This window comes from Cyprinodon tularosa, unplaced genomic scaffold (assembly GCF_016077235.1).
Source record: "Cyprinodon tularosa strain WSP-4 unplaced genomic scaffold, ASM1607723v1 ctg256, whole genome shotgun sequence".
NCBI lineage: Eukaryota > Metazoa > Chordata > Actinopteri > Cyprinodontiformes > Cyprinodontidae > Cyprinodon > Cyprinodon tularosa.
In genome coordinates, this window is record NW_024038950.1 from 712407 (window position 1) to 735639 (window position 23233).

The 23233-nt window shown below is 38.4% G+C and overlaps 1 protein-coding gene across 5 annotated transcripts in view; it reads left to right on the forward strand.

Annotated features, from left to right (window-relative positions):
- abr (ABR activator of RhoGEF and GTPase) overlaps positions 1 to 23233 on the forward strand; it is a 173743-nt gene that overhangs the window by 49288 nt on the left and 101222 nt on the right. For 4 of the 5 annotated variants that reach the window (XM_038288436.1, XM_038288437.1, XM_038288439.1 and 1 more), the window contains exon 2: positions 18460 to 18626. In XM_038288436.1, the coding sequence (XP_038144364.1) occupies positions 18460 to 18626 (167 nt within the window). Of the gene's footprint in view, positions 1 to 5739; positions 5816 to 18459; positions 18627 to 23233 lie in introns of those variants that run through there. The other variant, XM_038288438.1, reaches the window with a different exon arrangement.

Below are 23233 nucleotides of genomic sequence, written 5' to 3' on the forward strand. Positions count from 1 at the left end.
TGACCCCGCTCCGTCAGTTTACGTGGCCTACCACTTCGTGGCTGAGTTGCTGTCGTTCCCAAACACTTCCATTTTCTTATAATACAGCTGACAGTTGACTGTGGAATATTTAGGAGCGAGGAAATTTCACGACTGGATTTGTTGCACAGGTGGCATCCTATCACAGTTCCACGCTGGAATTCACTGAGCTCCTGAGAGCGACCCATTCTTTCACAAATGTTTGTAAAAACAGTCTGCATGCCTAGGTGCTTGAATTTATACACCTGTGGCCATGGAAGTGATTGGAACACCTGATTCCAATAATTTGGATGGGTGAGCAAATACTTTTGGCAATATAGTGTATATATAAAATACTGCTGGGCTTGCAATTTAAGGGAAAATAGGTGTATATGCACACAGTAACAGTGCTAATGTGAGGATTTTTAATCTCATATGGCAAAAATAATCATATAATAATAATAATAGTGTCTTGCAGTAAAATACTACATTAGGGCCTCATAGGTTCTTGCCTTGCAACAAAAATAGTTTCAAAATGTAACAACTTGAACCTGTGAAAATAAGGAGGAACTGTAAACCTACATTGTCGACTTTCCTCTGCAGAAATGGAGTCTGTTCTGCCACATCAGCTAAAACTTCATCACATCTTTGGTGCATCTTTATTTAGCAGCAGTAGAATTGTTTAAAATGGTTTCTCCCACAGAGGGATTTCTCACCTTTTAGTGCAACCTAGCAATGTTATTTTCAGTGTATCTGTTTGGTTATAATCATCAGACTTACTTACAGCAGACATTGAGGGGAGACTCACTAAGTATGTATTGAAGTAAATATGCTTACTGCGCAGAAACTGATTCCTTGTTGTTCTCCTGTTTATATCTGATACTGAGAGGCTATAAAAGCTGATATCTGCTGCTTTACTCGCCAGGCTGTTTCCTCAGATGTAAACATGCAGTCTTCTGCTAAAAACCTCACAGCTTGCCAACTTCATTTTTTTTAAACATTATCTTAATAACTTTAATGGATGGTCTTCCTTTTGTTTCAATGCCTTGATGTTCAGAACAGTCAACATTGTTTCTGGTGAATAACAGAAATGTGCATTAGTGAGATTGGTAAGGAAAGGGTGACAGGGGAGCGACTTTGTTACTGACTGGCAGACAAAATGCCTTTAAAAAAATGCCAACATCACTTATAGATTTATGGTCAGGAGAATTTAGAAAAAGCATACAGAGAGAGAGAGAATAACTCCAACTTAGTTGTGCAATAGGCATCCATTGTTAATTCACAACATTTTATTTGTGCTTATTGCAAAGATAAAATGTTTTAAACCAATTCATACGAAATTGTGGCTCCTTCATAGATAATCTAAGCTGTAAAGATAGAAATCCACCAACTCCTGATTCCTTTATGACGGTACCTGAAGATTTGTGAAAAGGGAGCTGATTTCCTGTCTTATATCCTCTTAAAATAGTTGCTAAAACACTGCTTAGTGCTATTCCACCCAAGTTGCATCATTACAGCCTCTCATGGAAACATTTACTTTATTCTGTGCTTCAGTTTATGTCTGAGCCTTCACAATGGTGTATCTGCATATAGCTCATAATAAAGACTTTTCATGTTCTCTTGTAGAGCCATTTCAAACATCCCTCTATACAGTTATTGTTGATTTTACGGTGTCATCCCCGGCCAGTCCTGTTTGATAGACAAGGAAGAAACTCAGTACGATGTGGCAGATTTTTCTACTCATGGCCTACTGTGTTCCTTCTGTCTTACCTATTGTAAACAGAAACAAGGTGTGACTGCAATAACTATCTCTGCTAAACGTATAATCGCCTGAGGATTAGCATATAGCCACCAGCTGCTTTATTGCAGGTTTGAAATTAGCTTTTGTTTAGCTGTGACGGTGGCTGTGGGACCTTTGAATTCTGTTGGACAACAAAACCTTAGACCAGCTGACTTTGGTTCAGGGGAATCCATTTTATAACAAGGGTTTTTAAAGTATTTTAAAGCCACTTTACCTGATTTTGTATTTGTTATTACCTGCCAGATTGGGAGGAGAGTTACCCAATGGGAGAAGGTTAGGGGCGGGACTTAGTTTAACTGTTTTTCCCCCTCATGGGTCAAAATAGTCTTTAATCATTTAGCAGATTCATGAAACAAATTCTTAAATAAACAACTGTTGTTTTTAATGTATGCATTTATGTTATTTAGTTATTAATCAATTAACTTAACGTGAACACACGCCCAGCTGACTGTTTGGGAAAACATTTATTTGAGCAAAAGTCATGGTCAATCAGTTAAATCTGCACACATCCAGAATAAATTCACATTCAAAATATAAACAAAAATCTTTTAATTCCTGGTCAAACATATTTCATTAAAAAAAACTTTTGACAACAATAGTTACGTTCAGCTAAGCCTAAATGGCTACTGTGTACAAACAGGCAAAAGACCAAAATATTGTTAAACTCTATTATTAGTAGCATCATGCAATGAAAGTACAGTTCAGCCTTGATGTTTATGTTGGAAAACCAAAGGTTATCTTCAAAAGTTTGCAATGTCATTAACCCAATTGTCAAAGCAAATCCAATCCAAAGTAAATAAAAATTATTTGGTGAAATAAAAATGTATGAAATTATTTTCTCAATTTAAAACAGGAGACAGGAAACAGGAAATAATAAAAATTATTTGGTGAATTTATTAACAAAAATTTTTTAATTCTTGGTCAAACAAAAATCTTAATTCCTATTCAGACATATTTCATAAAAAAAAACAACTCTTAACTAAGCTAGTTAAGTTCAGCTAAGCCTTAATGGCTAATGTGTACAAACAGAGGATACAGATCAAAACATTTAAAACATTGTTGAATGCTCTATTATCAGTAGGATAATAGAACATTTGGGGTGCTCTGGATAAACCGATGGTGGTTCAGGTCTGTTTTAGTAATGTTCAACAAAGGGCTAAGGACTAGAAGACATGAGGGAACTCGTTTTTCAGGACTCGTCTGTGATATCTTTCACAATCAAATGTAATGATTAAAAAAAGAAGAAACACCCAAACGTTAAATTGGTGTTTAAACTCTTACCCAAATACATTATTACAAATCCACCATTTTTTTGTTAATATTGGGGAATTTAAAGTAACCCCCACTACATTCAAAGTCTCTACCCGTCTCCCCCCTGACTGCATCATATTCTCATAATTGGTCTATGGAGCCTACTAAACAGACAGTACAGTCACTGATTGGGTTGCCCCAAAGGCAGTAACTGGGCTTTTGCATTTTAATGACTTCATTGTAGGGCATTTGTGCCACTGGACGGTTTGATCCACTCATCATTAGTGCATGCCCACCAACAGGTTTGCACAGTTAGAGGCTCATGGAGCAGTAGAAGCACAGAGCAGATTGTTTTACTGCACTGACTGTGGGTGTGTTGGCACTGAATAGCTCTACTGATTGATCTCCTCCAGCCTACTTCTAGCCTGGGGACTAGTGGCGTTGTAGTGAATATTTCTTATTCTGGGTCTCTTCATTAGGTGTTTCTACACCTGCAGATAGGAGCAGCTTTGGGCTCTGGCTGTGATTGGCTTTGACATAACGTATGGAAGCGGTTTGCTGTTTCTAACCAGCCTGAACCTGAGATTTGTGCTTGGTAATTATAACATATAGTGCCTACAGTAGCTGCCATGGCAACATGGCCTGGTTGGGTTTAGGGGGGGTTGCAGGGAAAGAGTAGGGGTACTGAATGCATGCACGCATGTGGCTCTGAAGCAGAGGGGGGCCCTTATCTCTGGCTTCCTGCAGGCGTTTGGCTCGTGGAGATATGCAGCAGTTGTGGATTTGTCAGTCATTTGACATATTAAGGGACAATATTGCTTTCTATCAGGCTGTCCTCTGGCAGGAGGTGCCCTACATGTGTGTACACTCGATGTGAAGTAGCAACATAATGAGCCCCCTTCATCATCTCCCTTAGCTTAGAAGGGGTGTTTGTTTTGTTGGATTGCAGTGATAAGTATTTACTAGTGCGTTTCCTGCAGATTGGGTTTTATGGCACATTTCAATCTTTGTGTGTCCTTCCCTATTTTAATTTGATCTTTTTGGGGTTGAGGGTGGGAGTCTCTTCTCATGTTGACCTTTATGTGTTGGTCTGTCTCTGGAGTAAATGAGATGACCCAGCCGGCGACAACTCAATCAGACTGGATTGATTCAACTTAAACCTGATAATCCAAAGACTCTCAGCACTGTTAATGTGTCCTATCACTGCTTCCAATTAATCTAAACAAATTCTTCTAATTCATCTTCAAGAATTCATTTTTATTGGTCTGTTTTATCCCTGAATCCTATTTTGCCATTATTGTTGGTGCTAGACATGTTTCAAAACGAGGAGAAAAACTCTTCCATGAAATGCACTTTGGTAGTGTGTGTGTGTGTGTGTGCGTGTGTTTTGGATGAAGGATGTGAACTATACACTAATATTTTTTTAACATTTACTGATTTTCTTCCCATCATGGAAGGGTTATCTAAGATTTTATGTACAGTCTGATTGAGTTCAGAAGGTTCATAAATTTGTTAAACAATTGGGCTGCTTCAGGATTTTACTTGGTGAAGGATTAGTGATCGTTGAGGAAGAAGAATCGTGGAACATTAGATTAAGAAGGTATTTCCACCATACTGGAGTAACAGTCTTATTGATGGTGGCAGCAATAAGGGGTGTGGCTTTGCTTAAGCAGTAAGGTCAGAGTTGTCTAGTTGAAGGACGTTTGAGAAGAAGGGCAGATTGAACCATGGAGTGGGGGTTTAAATCATCATATTCAGGATTTTGATGGTTGCTGAAAACCTCCAGATCTATTCTAATTAGAAAATCTGTGGCAAAACTTGAGTTGGAGTTTATCTCCATTCAATCTGACTGATGGTCTAACAAAGAAGTACAAGCTACCATTCAGATTTTGTTATGTGCAACATTTGAAAACCGCGTTTATCTTTCACTCTGTAATTAAGTCACTACGTCATGTTGTTTTAATCTCGTTAAATCACAAAAGGACCTTTTTGTTGTATCATCACTGTATATTGAAGACATCGGCTTTATCCTGCTAATTGAACGATGGCAGTTCCAGCAAAAGACGTTCAGATTACAACTTCATCTAAATCTCCTGGTTTCTAGTTAAATATTGAACATGTCTGTAGGTGAGAACATGCATACCCGGATGTGGCTAATTTGGAGTATCAATCGAGGTTGCACCCTTCTATTTTCCTCCTTTTAAAAATAAAGCAACCAAAGACAGATGTCTTAGTGGTTTTGCTTGGAGCAGTCCAGTCACAATGGAAAGGTGAACATGACTCATTCACACCTCTTTTTCTGTCCATCCTGTTTCATTTCAACTCTACCTTCTTAATCATACCCTCTTAGAAACCTCTAAAGTTTTTCTCTACACTGATGAATTTTCGTCGCTGCTATAAATCAACCTCAACTTTAACATGTTGCAAACATCATGTTTTTTTTCTTCTCAAAACCTGCAACCATCTCAGAGATACTGACTCCCTCCTATAAAATCTGAATTTCCCGCTCCAGAAAGAGACTAGATTGGAATGCGTGCAGCGGGAATCGTCGGAAACATCCGCCCATCTGTTGCTGCGTGAACACTTGGCCCTGTGCTTTCTCTCTCATTGTAAAGTGAAGTGGGATGTTGTCTGGAAGAGATGGGTGTGTTCATGTATTGATTCCAGTTCAGATGGCTCCAGGACGAAGCGGCTAGCAGTAAAGAATGCAATCTCCTGCTCCTCATGTGTCCCTTTGGTCAGCAGCTGCTTGTTTTAAGCCAACAGGTATGCTTTTGATTCTCTTTATGGACGCTTTAATACAAGGGAGTTTGTTAGGAAGAGTTTGTGAGTTTAAAGGATTGATGGAGTAATGCATCTTGTTGTGGCCAAAAGAGTCCCATGTGGGATTTCTGCTATAAAAATGCTTTATGGGTGTGGGCTGGAGTAACTGGGACCTTTATGAAGGCTTTTAATTTCCCCAGTGTCACCCCCTAATTGATAAAAGCAGGACAGGGAGGTGTGGAAGCCAACATTCACTGCATCAACACACATACAGACTCAATGACTGTGCATTTGTTATGCTACTAATGGACTGTTGGTGCTAGAAAGCCTGAAACCTGGCAGCTGAAATTCTCCTTTGTTTTGGAAGCAGTTTTTCTCTTCAGAGGATTTGATTTGTTCTTCTTTAACTTGCCTCCATCTCCAGCAGCAGTGTTTAGGACACAGAATAATAACTTCAAACACACGAGAGTTTTTTTCTTTAGAGGGAGGTGAAAAAAAATATCTGAAACTAAAGTGTTGTAGATCTATGTGTGTTTGTCTGGTTGCTTATTCACTTCAGCAACACACGCTGTCTGCAGGCCAGATTCTCGGTGCCCACACAGTGTTGGCTGGAAGCAGGGCATGATGTAATCCGTTCACTCCAGAGGAAACTGCTGAGGAAAGCAGCACAGCTCCCTAATTATTCTCACACTGTAGCGGCAACTTTTTCTCACTGTGATTTTATGATTTTATGAGTTGGATTCCGAGCATGCAGCAAGAACAGCGTTCCCAATGGCCCTATGAAGAAGACTTATTTTATATATGAAAGGATTAATGTTTGGGTTAAATAATCATTATGCTACTAACAACTTCCACACTAAAGATTGTGGTGGTTTGGGTGATATTTTGTTATTGGCACAAAAAGATCAAATTATACTTTAATAATCAAGCTAGTTATCTCTTTTTAAATCCTACATATTCACCTAGTATAGATCTAGGGGGTTAAATCTGAAAAAGATGTTTTTTTTCAACATTTTACTGCATGTTTATTCCAAAAACACACCAAGATAGGTCATGTCCATTAAAAAAATATCATCTACAAAACAAAATTTGATCTTTTTTTTTTTTTAACCTGCCGCATCTTACTAAATGCCTTCTATGTTTTTTGCTACAGTGACCTGGCTTGCAGCAATCTGCTCTCTACCATAGTCTTTTGTAAAAGAGTTACTCTGTATGTGATCTAGCTGTACAGTAAAATTAACACATAGTTACATATATTATTAAAGCCTAGTAAGGATCATCCAGGGTCCAAAGGAATAGATGTGAAGTTTAGTGTAAATAAACAATCCCTTCTTTTCATGATCAGATCACAGAAGCATCCACTATGGAAAACAGAGAAAAGGTGAGACATCTGCTCACGTGCTACAGAATGCCGTCTATCATTGCCTCTGTTCTCCGTAGTGGATCCTTCTGCCGGCTGTTAGTTTATTTAGTTTATTTCTGTTGTCAGGAATTGTCTTCGGTATTTACGCGGCGGAGTGATAACGGCCAAAAATAGTCCTAATTGATATCAGAGTCTGACATTACTCTAGGACATTTTAAACTTTTTGAAATAACAAAACACATGCATACTTTCTCTAGCTTAAAGACCTTTGATTATTTCTGCCCTTGTATCGTAGCGAAACTACTTTTTCCCAGTACAATCCTGGCCGTTTCTCTCTGTGACCGTAGTGACACAGTTTATCTCAGCTACCGACGGTGAATGTTTCACACATCTTCATGTCCCCTTTAAAGGTCAGAGCTGAAGTAGAAAAGGAGAAACTAAATAATGAGCTTCGGGAAGAGACACTTGAGCTCTTGTCACATTTTACAACAAAAATGAAGATGGTCGTGTGTTAGCAGCAGTACACAGCGGTCATGTTTTTACGACGTTTTCACCCTCCAGGGAGTTTAGAATTCAGGCTGTAGAAAGTTTTACTTTTTGTCTTTCACAAATTGCGCATCAGCTTGTATCAGGAAGCATCCGGTTCAAATGGGCTGTTAATCTTTGTCTCTGTGGAGAAAGCTTTGATGTTGAGACTGACAGTTGGACTGAGAGTCATCTGTCAGGAAAGGTTAGCCGAGAAAGAGCGATGAGCTGATAGAGGTCACAGGTCAATCATTACACCACATTTATTGTGTCTTTATTAGCATCATGTTTTGCTGCCAGCTCTCAGTGTCTGACATCTAAACGATTGAGCACGAGTTTCTGCGGGTCATTAAAAATCATTAGGTCATTATTATTATTTAAATTAATGAATTTGGGAAATGGCTGTAGTACCCATAACTCTCTTATATATACAGGGTTTCTGTGGGTCATTAAAAATCATTAAAAGTCATTAAATTATTATTTTTGAAATTAAGGCCTTAATTGGCATTAAAATCCATTAAATTTGATAAATAAATCAATGGATGTTCATTTCCAAGCAAGAGATTAAGGGCTTGTATATTGTTTAACAAATGTCTGTTAGAAGAGGAGACTTGGTTTAAGATTTCTCAGATATTGAACTGTTGTAGTTACAGCATTAACAAGATAAAGAGTGTAAAACGTCTTCATCCCTCTGTGGCTGGTGCTCTAGATCAGTGGTTCCCAAACTTTTTGTGCCCAAGGCACACCAAAGGACAAGTAAAAATCTCAAGGCACACTTATTGTGCTAAAGAGCATTTAAAACCTGTGTCATCCATCGTGTTTAGCAAAATATTTGTTATAATTATGTACAAATTCAAAATAAATTGTGACAATACAACTATATTACTCATGAAATATTTATTAACAAAATATTCCAAAATTTTATTTGAAACTTCATCAAAATAGGCTTCATCAAAGCAGCCTATTTAAATCATGGTTCACAAAATTAAAAACGAAGCAAAGAAAACTAGTGAGACACGTGTGCCTGTCGGTGTGCACAGTTTTTTTTAATCCTTGGTGGCCCTGAGGAGAGGGCCGCACGCAAGTCCTGTTCAACAGAGCGCCGTGACCTCCTGTTGTTCTTCATGTAAACCAGAGTAGAGAACGCCAGCTCACACAGGTAAATAGTGGGGGAAAAAAGAAGGTGCTCAATTGCGTGGCGTGAGATGTTTGGGTATTCTGATGCAGAAGCCAACCAAAACTGATCCAGTGGGAGCTCACTAAATTTGAGTTTTAATGTGCCCACTCCTCTCTTTCTTTCATTGTCAGTTTTTCTGTTGAAGATTCCTGGTTGAATGGGTCTCGGATCCAGTCGTAATCCTCAACGTCAGCAACATGTGGAAAGTAGCGCTCAAACCTCTCTTTTAAGCTCTGAAGGTGTTCGGCATATAATGCGCGCTCCTTTGCTGCCTGCGGCGCAGCTGATGGCAGCGGGAACATGTCCATCGTGCCACAGGATGATAATTCCTACCTGCGCATCTCCGTGGTCAGAGAGTTCTCCTTGAGTTTTTTTTTTTTTTTTTAGATTATTGTGATGTAGTTTGCCTCTGTTTTGTGAAAATGAATGCAAAGAAAGTAGTGATATGACCGTATAGGCTTTTTATTTTTCTGTTATTATATTGTAATGACCATACATGGTTGTCACAAAATTCCACGGCACACCCGCACTTGACTCACGGCACACCAGTGTGCCGCGGCACACCATCAGGGAACCACTGCTCTAGATCATACTGGCATATAGGAGGCGAGTCTTTCCTGGATTGAGAGGGTTTTTATGCAGAATGATCCTCTAAAGAGTGTTATTCTGGAGCTATGCTAAGACCAGAGGAAACCCTGCTGTCCCTGACAGCGCAGGATCTGCCCACCCAGGTGGTTAGCAGACCAGCCGGATTTAATGGGAAATCAAAGAAGCCCACATTTGGACACGGGTTATTGATTCTGTTAAAAACAGCTCATTAAATGTAAGTGATTGTTCAGGCATCAGATTAACAGCCAGCTGTTTGTTTTCTTGGATTGGTCTGTATACTTACACATCTAGAAGTCCTGCCCAGATCCTCACAGCTTTCTGATGGATGAAGATCAGAGTTTATGATTTCAGCTAATTTTTATTGATTTGATTATTCCTGGTCTCTTCAACTATAAATAAATTGGCCTGCTCTCAGCAGCTTTCTCTGGTTGAATGCTGCTCTTCTTCATGTTCAGGAGGGAGAGATTGAATCAAAGTAAAGATTTAGGAAAATCTAAACTTTCCAAATCAGAATTTATGCTTGTTTTATACGTTCTGTCTGACCAGTTGAGTTGAAACAGCGGTGTTTTTGAAATTAGACTGTATTTAAATTTATTCAGTTTCTTTTTTTTCATACGACTAATGTTAATCTGCACCACAAGAACTAAATAGGAATCAATGATGTGATGGAGAGCAAGCTGAGTTTGGATGTTTCAATATGAGGATGGGAAATTACCTAATTAAAAAGATCAAAACTTTTCTTGAACTAAACATTTAAGGTGTCTAACAATACCTCTAAGGATATACTGAGATGATTATAGTTTGTTGTTTAAGCTCAAACTGCTGTTTGATGATGTGAACACTTCCAGACAGTCTGAGTCACACGGCGCAGCTGAAAGGGTTTTAAATGCAGATCAGTGTGCTCTGTGTATTCGCCCCATTATAAAAGGTTTTCCAATGTTAGCTTCTCTGTAATAACAGCGGCCCCATTGATCTGGTGCCGACAGCAGAGCTCAGGAGTAATTGTGTAGAGCATGACTCTGTGGTTTGGGTAACAGGGAGAGAGTATCTGGGTTTCCTACCTGGCATCTCCAGCTTCCCAAAGCATGTTGTGGGCAGCTTTAAAGCAAGCTCAAAGGAGATATATAGACCTTATAAGCGGACTCATATCTTGTTCACTTTCACATTTTTTCAAATTAGCGCTATAAAAATGAATGGATTTTATCTGAAAAACGGAGCAACATCCACACGAGGTTCCCTTTATGATTATTCTAAAGTGTCTGTTAGATATTCATTCAGAAAAGGCCGCTCTGTGTAGATGACCACCTTCTTCATCCATTGACTGCACATCAGGAATGGCTTCCTGTAGCGGTACCAGTGAACCCACCGTCCCATCACCTACCCATTTCAGTCAAAGCTTGTATTTAGTAAAAAGCTCTGTGCCTATGTTGGCACATCATTCTGTGGGCGGTGGATATGATTTGGATCTTGCTTAAGGCTCTTTCCTCATCCTACAGCGGCGTGTTTATACAGCCTTTCTGTTTAACTAATGCTACAGTAATGACTCAGCATTTAGAGATTTAGCCCAACTGTGACCACTGGATCAGTCATTTAGGAGATAAAGCTCAGCTTTGTGGGCAGAACCAAAAACGGTTGCATTAGTCGGCTGGACCTTTTAGCGTTGCTGCCTTTTTTTTAATAAGGCAGGAACGGTTGACTCTGCTACACAATAATACCTTATAAAGAAATTAACTGTTTACATAACCACAGAGAAAGGCAGCCTGTTTTACATGAATAAATAATAAATGGATTATTCCCATGCTTCACGATTTACTGTGGAGCTTTTGATGTTTGGCTCTTGCAGCTTGTCAGCTTTAACCTTTACAAGCCAGACATTTATCTAAAATCTGTCAAATTTAACCAACTGTATATAAAATGTATCACCTCTCAAAAGAAATACACCTATCAAAAATCTATTCCCTCTTTTTTTTCTCACGATGCTGTGTTGGACAAGTCTGTCTTTTGCTACCAATTTGCATACTGGTATATGAATATTTGTTTTCTAGTGTTAGTGTGACTTTAATGTACATTGAGGGGATGTAGATAATTATTCTATTAATTTAAACCAAACTCTAATAAATGAAGATTTATGTAAATTTTGTTTCATTTAAATGATATATTGTAGTGTCTATTTTTTAACCGAGAGATTAGATATTTCCTTGACAATATGCACCCTTAATGAGAACAAAATTAAGAAATTTTATTAACTTTATGTCGAGCAGAAAATCCACCATTCTTCTTGCTGTTTGTTATGATAAAGTATTGATAATGGCAGTTCTCTTTATTATTTTTACAACATTTTATTTTTGATACATAGATTTAAAGGTCATTTGTGGAATTTTTTTTAATAAAAACATACATTTTTCAAAAATAAAACATCCCAGGCCTCTACAGTGGTGCAGTATCTATTATTATAAGTATTATTTTTGCTAAAAAATAATGATTATTTAAATTATGACAGATCTAAAATATCGAAATATTAGATTTTGGTGACATTGATGCCAAAGAATCCTGCACCAATAGACATGGGTTGTAACTCAAGTGTTGCCAGACCCTACTAACTCTGTTTTAGAGCTAAGAAATACTTCTTCTCAGCGTTACATTTCTCTGATTCAAACCTAAAAAACAAAAACAAAGCAAAACGATTGTGAACATCCGCCAAATTTTGAGTGTTAATGCTAATTTAGGGAGTAGCTCAGAAGATGCATAGCTTTACTTCTGGAGATTTTAACAGAATGTTTGCTAATTCTAGCCAAAGGTCACCATTGGCATCTGCAAACCTGGAAGCCGGCTGACAGTTGTGCAACTTATTGCCTGCGAGGAGTTAAACTTTTAGATATCCCCTTTAAATCTTTTGATTAAAGCTTTCCATAGGCTATTGCATAAAAATACTTCTTTTGTTCATTTTGTTTTCAACAATCTGCAGGTTGGTGTACTCTGCAGTAAATTTTTTAGCTTAAACAAATGTATCTGTTGGGACATTAAGGGGAATTCTAGCAGCTTTATCCAGCTAGCTTAGTAGCAGTACACAGCAACAGGTGGGGAAAGGGTTGCATTTTATTTTTCTATGTTACATATATTGGGAGCAAACTCTGGTCACCCAATAATATGAGTCTAATACCTTTGATTTGTGTTGTTATTGAATTAAACCTCGTCTATAAATTACATTGAAACTGTCCAAAACCTGCTAACATGCTATGCTACCATGTTAGCATGTGACTTAACCATGTATCCCCCCTAATTTTTTAACTTTAGGTTTTTCTGTTTTGGACACATGTAACAGTAATGTTTCTACTGAGAAATTCTAAACTGTAAATGTAAAATGTTTCTGTAATAAATCTACACAGATGCAGACTGTTTAAAACTGGAATAAACTTTTTTTCCCTTATCATTGAGAGGAATTTTAAAATGTGACAAAAAAAAAAAAAAAAAAATCAAAGTATGAGGAGCTCCATCTCTTGCTAAGGAGCACCATAAGAGAACATTTATATCTCATTTGTAATGATGGGCCCAAACCACATCTTGGCATCTTTCATCAACACTAAGGTAGACGGTTATTTCTATGCTGAACCTAAAGTTACAGCTGAGGATGTTCTTTTAAAGGGTGCATCATCTAAATAAGTGGTCCTCCCAATTGTCAATCATTCTGTAGGTATGTTTACCTAAGGCAGTCCTACGTGCTTTTCCCCATTTTCACATACTGGTGGTGAGTCTGACATAGTGGAAAAATTGCAAATCATTTGGAAACAAAGTTTGTATGAGTGATGCAAACAGCAACTTTTAAACAAAGCGTGCACAAGAAGCGGGAACCTACATACTCTCACACACATTAAATAGGCGTTCCCTATCGGGAGCGGGTACAGGATTGTACATTGCATTTTTTTTAGTGGAGAGGGCGGGTTTTTTCAAAAAATTACGAAACTATACCTTTAAATACTCACCTGAATGACATCCAACTAAATCTAAACATCCAGCAACGTGTATAGGTGTACAGTTGTTGTAAAGTCCTACATGTGATTCGTAAGTAATGGAGCTTTATTTATTTCTAACAGAGGATTGTCTCCGTCTGTAGCTGTTTATTTTGATGTAACCTTACATGTGTATTTTTTAACCCTTTAAAAACACTGATGTTAGTGTTTATTCTAAACATGTGACCTTTTAATGACGCTGTCTACCAGCTGGCTGGGAAGTGACAGCGATGTCAAAGTGAGCTGCAGAGAAGCTGCCGTCTCATGTTTAGCAACGGCTCACCGTGGATGTGTTTACTGCATGCTCATCAGCTAGCTTTTAGAAGTGAACTACGCACGAGCCTTCATTTGAATAAATGATGGCTCAAAGGTTTGAAACAAGGCGAGCCTTCAGACCTGATGAGTAGTACTCTGGCTGCATGGTTTTCATATCACTTTTTTTAGCCACAGTCCACACATGCAGTGATTTAGAGTTGGTACTGCTGGTTTTTAGAATGGGACAAGATGTTGCCTGGTCGTAAACTGAACATCTACATCTGAGGTCTGTTTCAATTCAACACCCTGCCACACTTATGGCTTTCTTCTTTGAGGCTGTGTGCTCCATTCGTTCCCTGTTTGCCAGTGAGGGTGAGTCCTGCTATGTTCTTTTTGGTTTATAAAATCTGTGTGTATCTGACACCTTACAGCATGTACATTGATTATCTCAGAGGTGTGCAATGAAATAGCTGGGTAGATAAAAAAAAAAAACAAACCCGACTTTCCTCTCAGGTTATTTCTTCTGACTTGATGAAACCAGCTACTCAATCAATCAGCGTGTCAATCTTGTTCCAGTTTTCAATCCCGCAAATACAGATGGCCAAACAGAGCAGGATACAGCTGCTGGTTCCTCTTTACTAAAACATGATTTCTCTCCATTGATTGGCAGCCTTGGATGGATTTTAGTGTTTGTCACGCATGAGGAACATCCAGATGCTTTAGTTGACAAAAGCTGCCCATGTTTTATCATTTCAGAAATGCTATGGATAAACAAGAGATCATCACAAAAATGTTGGTCTGTGAATGAAACATGAACATTTTCATGCAAAAGAAGAGGAAGCGATATTTTCTGTTCCTGTGAAGCTCAGGTTTAGAGAAGTACATTCATACAATGATGTAAAGCAACCGTATAGAGCTGAGGTGTCCAGCATATTGTCATCCTTCATCTCTTGATTTCAAAACGATAATCAAGATGAGATGGATGTCAATATAAATTACTATTAACTTGGACCTAAATACATTTAGCCTTTTCTTAAACATTTGTTAGACTTCTGAGGAAACATCTGATTTTGCTCGTGTTTAGGAGGAACTCTATTGTTGTTTGAGCGCTGAATGTTGTAAACCTAATCTAACTAGTCTGTAAATTACTGAACTACTTTTGTGATCTAATTAACCAGCAGTGAAAACAGTTTCAAATAGATGTTATTCTCTGCTTATTTAGCTGTATTTTGGATTATTGTTGGTTTGAGGTAATAAAAAATAGCGTTAGTCAATGATTTCGTTTTTTTATCAGTACATCCATTAATGTTTACTATTTGACTTTTCTCTTTATCTACATACTCTTTATCTGAACCTTTTTCGTGCAGCGAAACAAAGCCAGATTTCTACGGATGCATTTTATAAAACTCTAGGTCAATATCGATATCTGATATTAAGTTTGCTGTTTTGGCAAATAACCCATGTTTACAGCTATCAACCCTTTTGAGAAACATAAATATTGGTTGTAAATATTAACCCAGTTTTACATATTGAACCGATACCAGTTAGCATAAAAAAGACCAACATTGGCCGATATCGATATTAAACATCTCTCTACAGATTTGATTAAAAAGAATCTTCAGTGAGCATAGTGATGGTGGAAAATAGAAGGAAACCAGTTTGATTAAAAACAAACAAACAGGAACTGAAGCAAATTCACATGGATGAAGCTTTGAAGATTATTAGCTTTACCATCCACAGCAGTGTCAAGGTTCGGGGGTCATCGGACTCGAAATGGGGTCAAACATGTAGAACTGATCTTTCTACAATCCCGACACTTCAGCATTGGTGTCAGAATTTCTCTAGTCGCTTGTCCTTAATGTCTTTGAACAGCAGCTGATCAGCTCCGTTCTGGTGCCTCTTCTGATGCAGTCGTCACTAGGGTTGGGAATTGAAAAGATTTTCACGATTCCGATTCCCTTTTCGATTCTATGAAACGATTCGATTCTTTATCGATTCTTTTTTCGATTCCAATTTGGGGGGAAAAGGAGAACAAACAGTTTGATTATCAGAATCAAATTTGTTTACTTAACTATTGCACAATCTTACAAACTCAACAAGATCAAGATGTCCACAGGAAATGTGAAACTGGAGTAACATCTGTGTTTAAATGAAAAATCAATATACAAGAACAAACTTAATAACCAACAATGTCTAATAACAAATGATGTGATAATAACCTATTTTAAATAACAAAAAATACTAATTATAAAACAGTAGTAGGGAAAATTAACAGTTATTTTGCAGAAAGATGAGCATATCTGCTTTTTCTGGAAGGATACGGGATCTTTCAGGGCTTATGGTGTCTCCAGCCGTGGAGAACACCCTCTCAGATGGGGTGGAGGAAGCCTGCACACAGAGGTAGTTTTCAGCCAGTCCAGATAGCAAGGGCAGCACATCTTGCTTGTTCCACCACCACAGTGTGGCGCTATCCCTGCAGGGGATGGAGGGCAAGCTTTTACAGAGCTGGATTTCCTGATCTACCCTCTGGGCTAAGGAAAGACGGGGCTTTGATTCACAAAGTGACCGCAGCTCGTTGTCTTCCTCCTCGAATAGTTCTTCCAACTTGCGTAACTTGCGTAACTTGCGTAACTTGCGTAACTTACGTAAAAAACGTGACGTAAGTCGTGCTCCCCAGAGCCGGCGCTCTAGGCTCTGGTGCTGCGGGAATCGAAAAAAGAATCGTTCAGTGAGCTGCCAAACGATGCCATGGAATCGGAAAATACGGAACCGGTTCTTAACAGGAACCGGTTTTCGATTCCCATCCCTAGTCGTCACACACATAAACAAAGCAGAACATGTCTTATTGCCTCATTGTGTCTATGCTGCTTTCACCTGCTGGGATTTTATTGGAGTCACAGATTTGTTGGTAAAAAAAAAAACATTTTTCTGTCTGTTTTGCAGCAAGTTTTGGGGCATGCTTAGTTTATTTATTCAGTTGTAGCAGGGCAGCTTTGACACATTTGGCTGCTGTTCCCTTTCTGCTTCTATGTGGTCTGCAAAAACATCACTAAGCAGGGATAATGGACCAATCAAATGGCAAGTTGATGGACTCAAACTGTTTGATTGCACAGCTAATATGCATAACAGTTAGCAATGAGCTAAGCCAGAAAGCAGGTAGCTTACAGTCTGCAGTTTAATGTGCAGCTTGGTGCTTGCTCAGTTATTGACTAACATTTGTGGCTCTGTGTCCTTCCGATGTTTCTACAAATAGAGAATACAGAGCAAAAATGGCTGCTTGCTTTAAAATAGAAGGAGCCAACCTTGGTAGTTGTTAATGCATCGTTGTTCTGATGAGTGACTCACAAACTGAATCCCAGTTAATGAAAAACCCGAAGCTTTGAGGTGTTTATTATGAATGAGTCCTATTATGCTTCCCAGTGGGTTGTCAATGACGGGAAGGACCAAAACCAAATCATGCAGACATTTTATTTCCTGGTATTATGCTCAGTGTGTTAATGTCTTCTGCTTGTGGCGTCCTGCAGCGCTTCATGAAATCCATCTCTTTCTGAAAATGCCGAACATGCCAGCCGTTTGTATGACAGCTGCATTAAACCCTCTCTCACATTCTCAATTATCCACGCATACGCCAGCGTGCAGATGGAGCTTCTGATTGACAGGTGGGCCAAACGACTGTGTCGGTGGATTGTCCCAGTGGGGACAGAGTGCTCCTTTTCCTATTAGTTTTTATCTACATCTCATTAGAGATCGTTGATATGTTTTACACAAACACAGCCTCCCTATTCAGGACTAGCTTGTCCAGTAATCAGCAATCGGACACCCACACACCTCCCACACAGTCAGCTGCTTTTCTTTTTTTCTTCACCTGCCAGCAGCAATGTGTCGTTTTCCTGTAAAACAAGATTTATTATGAGAGCAAAAAGAAAATTTGCTTTTCATGTAGTGCTGACTCAATTTGCTTCTGTTACAAAAATCAGCTGCTATCTGTGAAAGAACCAGCTATGATATTACCCTGTAATAAACCCTATGGCTTATTTTATTTCTCACTCAGGCTTTGAATACATTCCTGGATGTACTTGTTATTCTAGTCGTCTTGTTTTTTTTCTCCTGCTCTTTTGACAGCAGGACAGGAGTAACTTCAGTCATCGTCGTTCCCTTCCACTAGAGCTGTCACTGCTACTTAGGGCTGACTGCCGACCAGGATTTTCAGCCTGATTTCGGACACAAAATCTGATATAAGGCTGTATGCTAACAGGAAATGAAGTCGGGGTGGACCACAAGGCGTCTGCCTCTAGAGTATTTTTGCACAGGGGAATACTTTTAATTAAACCTTCTTTTTTTTATTATTCTTGTTCTAGTTATCTTATAGTAATACTTTCATTATAAACTGTCCTAAAAACACATCTAAAATGTTTCTAAAATGCCATACAACCCAGAACCAAATCATCCATCAGGAACCTCCTACATTTAATGCATACATTTAGTTTGTTTACTTGAAGGCTCCATTGTTTGTGGATATTTTGATCAAGGTAATTTATCATCTATTTGTTGTTTTTATGTGGAATTATTTACTTTAGTTTTTTTCAGCAGAAATCTGGGCTAAAATTCAAAGCAAACATACCATTCTTCCAGGCTATGATCAAAATGCATATTACATAAAAACTGAACTAAACCTTTTTTTTTTTTCTTTCTCTCCTTCCCCCTTGTTTAGACTTCAACTATAACACAGATGGCTATGATGGGGACGGAGCTGAAGACGGCAAGTCCCAGGACAGCTCTGAGACGCTGCCCTACATAGATGAATCCCCCACTATGTCCCCCCAGCTGTGTGTGTCCCAGGGGCCTGATGGTGAGGCAATCTCCCCCACGCCTCTCGAGGTAAGAACTTGCAAACAAATACCCACAAGTCGGAAAAAAATGAACTTTTTTTTTTTTTTTACACTCCTGACTGCCACAAACTACTCTGTATTTCATTGCTATTTGACTGACAGACTTTAAACACCCTAGCCTAACAGGGATACTCAGAGGAGGGAGCATCATGCTCAGGGGATCTTTTTCCTCCAATAGGACCAGTTAAAGGTTGTTATGACTTGAGCTTGGTACTCTTTGTTACATTGGATCTTGTGGGGGAAAAAAAAAACACTTCTGGACAATAATTGCATTTGTAATCAATTAAAAAAAAGGTCATTTCTAAACTGCAAAGATGGCTAATTGTGTTTACATCAGATTAAATTTCACACTCTTTTTAGGTGGCAGTAATACACTTAAAGTGGGTTATTTTGGTCAAACAGCTTGTGAGCAGATTTATGCATAAGTACTAGAAGTTAGCAACTTTCTCTTAGGGCTGGGCAATTGGTTGCATTTGCTATATAATTGCAATTAAACAAAACATAATTTTCAAATTGCAGAAGCAATTTTCTCTATTTTGGTTGCGTCATATTTAACAGGAAAAAGACACTAAATTTCTCACAGCAGCCCTTTAAGCAATACACTGTGGGTGTGTGCCTGCAAGTAGAACTAAGCACCTTTTCATAAAAAGGTTACAGCAAAGTCCTGCAACAAAGGACTCTGGACAAGTAGCTTTAAACGTCATGAAAAACTGAAACTCTACAATAAAACATTTACAAGCTTCAGGTTAGTGCAAAAGAAAATCTAAATCACATTGTAGTGGCACTCCAGCTCCTTCAGTTTCTTCTGTACCGCATGGAAAATCAGTCTAGCAACAAGTATTGTAACGCGAGCAAGACCAGATAATATTCTTCAACTTGTGATGTTTAATAAAAGAAACAAAGATAAGAGAACATCCACATTCTCATAATATAAACTCAGTCAAAAACTGTGTTGCTTCCAGCATATCTGTTACAAGCAAACAATAAAAACGTACAGAATTACAGCATGAGGGAAGCCCAAAATATGCAATTCATTATTAGCTTTTCTATATTCTGTGCTTTTAATATTAGAGTTTTTAAACTTAAATTATAATCTTAACAACAAAAATGTATCAAATCTTGTATTTTAACCTTTTTACAACTATAAATGAATTTGTCTCAAATTGACTCTTACAAACATCACAGTATTGGTTAAAAATAATCATGATTAATAATTATTGCAAAAGCATTCAGGCCTACTTACCATGCAGCATTTAACAACGAGAGCATGAAAGGTCATGAAAACAATGGAGCCCTGAAGCCAAACATGTTGATGTTTGTTGTTAGTGAAGAAGACAATCAATTCAATTCAATTCAGTTTCTTTATACAGCGCCAATTCCCAACACACATGTCATCTCAATCAAAAATAGAATCACAATTTCTGTTTTTGGCCAAATCACACAATCCTAGACAGAATGTCAACAATAGGTGATGAGGTGTGTGTTTTAAAACTGCTCCAATTTACACACCATTGTTCATGTTTCTTGGTATGTAAATAACTGATAAAAGGGGGATAATGCTGTGTCCCTTATTATCTTGTTGTGCAGATTGATTATATTTCAAAGGGAGACATTTTTACACATATTTACGTAGCAGTTTTGTACGTTTTTTTTGTAGTTTTGTAGCAATTTAAGAGATTTTTTAGGTCACCCAGGGCCTGATATGGAGCAGTTAGTGTTACTAGAAACACTGCCGTCCATTAGGTGCTAGCATTGCCTGTCCTGCATATATAAACATTCCTCTAGCAGCACTCAGTTTTTGTTTTACTCTCAAACGTCTGATTAAGCCTCTCAGCCGTCCCTCTCCCAGATGTTCCAAAACCAAATCTGAGTTGGAGTAATGACTGTGGATCATAACAGCTTCTTTTCCCTGACAGCTTCACACAGTGAGCTGAGAAGATAAGATAAACTGTGGGCTTCGGTGTGAAGCGGTTGAGTGGTTACTCTGTACTTCTCACCATGGTGCTTGTTATTTTGCACATCCATGCTGCTGCATACTTTTGAAAAAGTGCCTCTTTTGATGTAGTTATTTCTTTCTTTACGGTAATCTTCTGGTCCGTGTGATGATGACAGTCTCCAGTTACTTGCAGATGTCTAAAAAGTCACCCGACTCGTTTCTTTTCAGGACAGCTCCAGTATTTCAGAGGTTTACTTTAATTTAGTGCTGACATTCCCCAACATGTAGAAATTTTAAAGACTTGTTTACTACTAAAGTAGATGAAGCAGTCTAGAAGGTTTCCAAATCTAATTTTAGGAATACATTTATTTTAAAATTCAGGTCATGGTAAATGAGTCAAACACGTGGAAAAAAAAAACAAAATATTTTATCCCTACTGTCCTTACATGACATGTTTTGGGGATGAAAACTGATAGTTTCTGTTGTGTTTCTACTGTTCAATGTTCAACAGAAAAGCTCACGGTTCCTCTGAAAACAGCAGTATTTTATAGACAACAAACATGTTTTGTAGTTTAACATTTTGCAAACATCCTGCTCCCCTTTTGTCATGTTCAAAGGAGAAACAAGATGTGGTTGTATGGCGAAGCCCAGGCACAGCGTGAAGCCTTAACAGGGGGTGTTTATGCACATATGCACACTGTTAACCTAATGAGCCTGATGGATTTAGACAAAAATTAAAATAGAAATTTTATTTGAATGTTCCTCGACACTAAACTACAGAAATGTTACCATATTTTCCAAACTATAGAGTGCACCTCACTATAAAGTAAGTTGCACCCACTACGGCTGGACATACACTGTACGATATTTTCAATTGTTGTTCTTAGCTACAGCTCAAACTGTACGATGAAATTACAGGGTTTAAAAGTTACAGCTCACGATGTATGTTCTTACGCTGTACGGCCTGATGCGTTCCAACTGCTCACACTGCATGTCCCAAACCTGCACATCAGACTCAGCGCCGAGAGATGGTGCTGGTCAGACTCGTCAATCTGGACAAAGAATAAGAAGAACTTATTTGCACATGCGCAGTGCTCGAGGTTCTGGTAAATCTGCTCATAGCTCTGCTTCAACAGCAGAATTTGCCCACAAACACCTCACGAGGACTAATTGAATTTTAAACATGTTTAATTTTCACCCAACTTTACAATTCCTGATCAGAAAGGTGGTCATAAGAGGTCAATTTCCCCCTCGTTACCCCCTGTATACTACAGGACGAATGAGGAGGCTGAAACACGGCCTGCTCCAAAAAATTCTCAAGCGACCGGAGAATTGCCCAAAAAGGGCAAATATTCATGCAGTGCATGCCAAGCTTTAGAAGTTTCTTTTTTCTTTTAAACTGGAAGCTGCATGGACTCTAAGCATCTGATATATAGTGAACTGCCCCCCTTCAAACCTGTAGGGGGAGCTCCACATATAATGCCTGGAATAGGGACAAAGAAAAATGCTAGCTCTTATTAGCTTGTTGGCTTTCTGCAGTTAGAACCTCTAATGAAGCCCTGAAGCAGTTGCCCACAGTCTCTTCATTGGTTCGGCAGCTTTAATGTTGCAAATACATTTCAGAATATGTTAATTCATGATCTTCGTTCTGTGTCGTGCCTGTACCATGTGCTTGGGCTAAAGGAAAATTGCCCTCTTCTACTTTGATTTCCATCTTTCACTTCCGCCCCCTAACGGCTCCCAAAAATCCTCAGAAAAGCATCTTTGCATAAGGCGCACGCTTCAAAGTGTGGGGAAAAAATAGCGGCTTATAGTCCAGGAAATACGGTTTCACTCTGTTCATGATCTTGAAAGCTTTTTTTTTGTATTTTCCATTTTCAGCTGCTGCTCTCTTCTTTGTAGAATGTTTTTGCTATAATCTGCAGGATACTTTTACATTTTCAGTAAACAACTTACAAAAACACCATTCTAGCAGGTATAATAATATAAACTTCTGTTTATCACTGTCAGATTAAATAAGATGGCTCTTTACTGTTAAATACTGAACCTGGGATGGTTTTCTCATGGATCTATCTTTCCCTCTGTGTTTTAGTCACAGGATGCTTAACCCCTGTAATCTTCAGGTTTTAGCAGTGTTAGCTAAATGGCCTTTGCACTCTGCAGGCGGTGCATGCATAGTGAGAGGAAATGACCCCTGAACCAGATAGGCTTTGATGCAGCCAGCATCAGTTTGCCAGTCTCACTGTAAATTACATTACAATTTGTTGCCTGTGTTAACTGAGTGAATGTGGCATTGATCAACCGTCTGTCGGTTTCAGGGATGTTTAGATGTTAATACAGTATATACAGGTGCTGGTCATAAAATTAGAATATCATGAAAAAGTAGATTGATTTCAGTAATTCCATTTAAAAAGTGAAACTTGTATATTATATTCATACATTACATACAAACTCATATATTTCAGATGTTTATTTTGTTTAATTTTGATGATTACAAATGACAACAAATGAAAATCTCAAATTCATCATATCAGAAAATTAGAATATTGTGAAAAGGTTCAAAATTGATGGCCCCTGGTGCCACACTCTAATCAGCTAATTAACTCAAACCACCTGCAAAAGCCTTTAAATGGTCTTTCAGTCTAGTTCTATAGGCTACA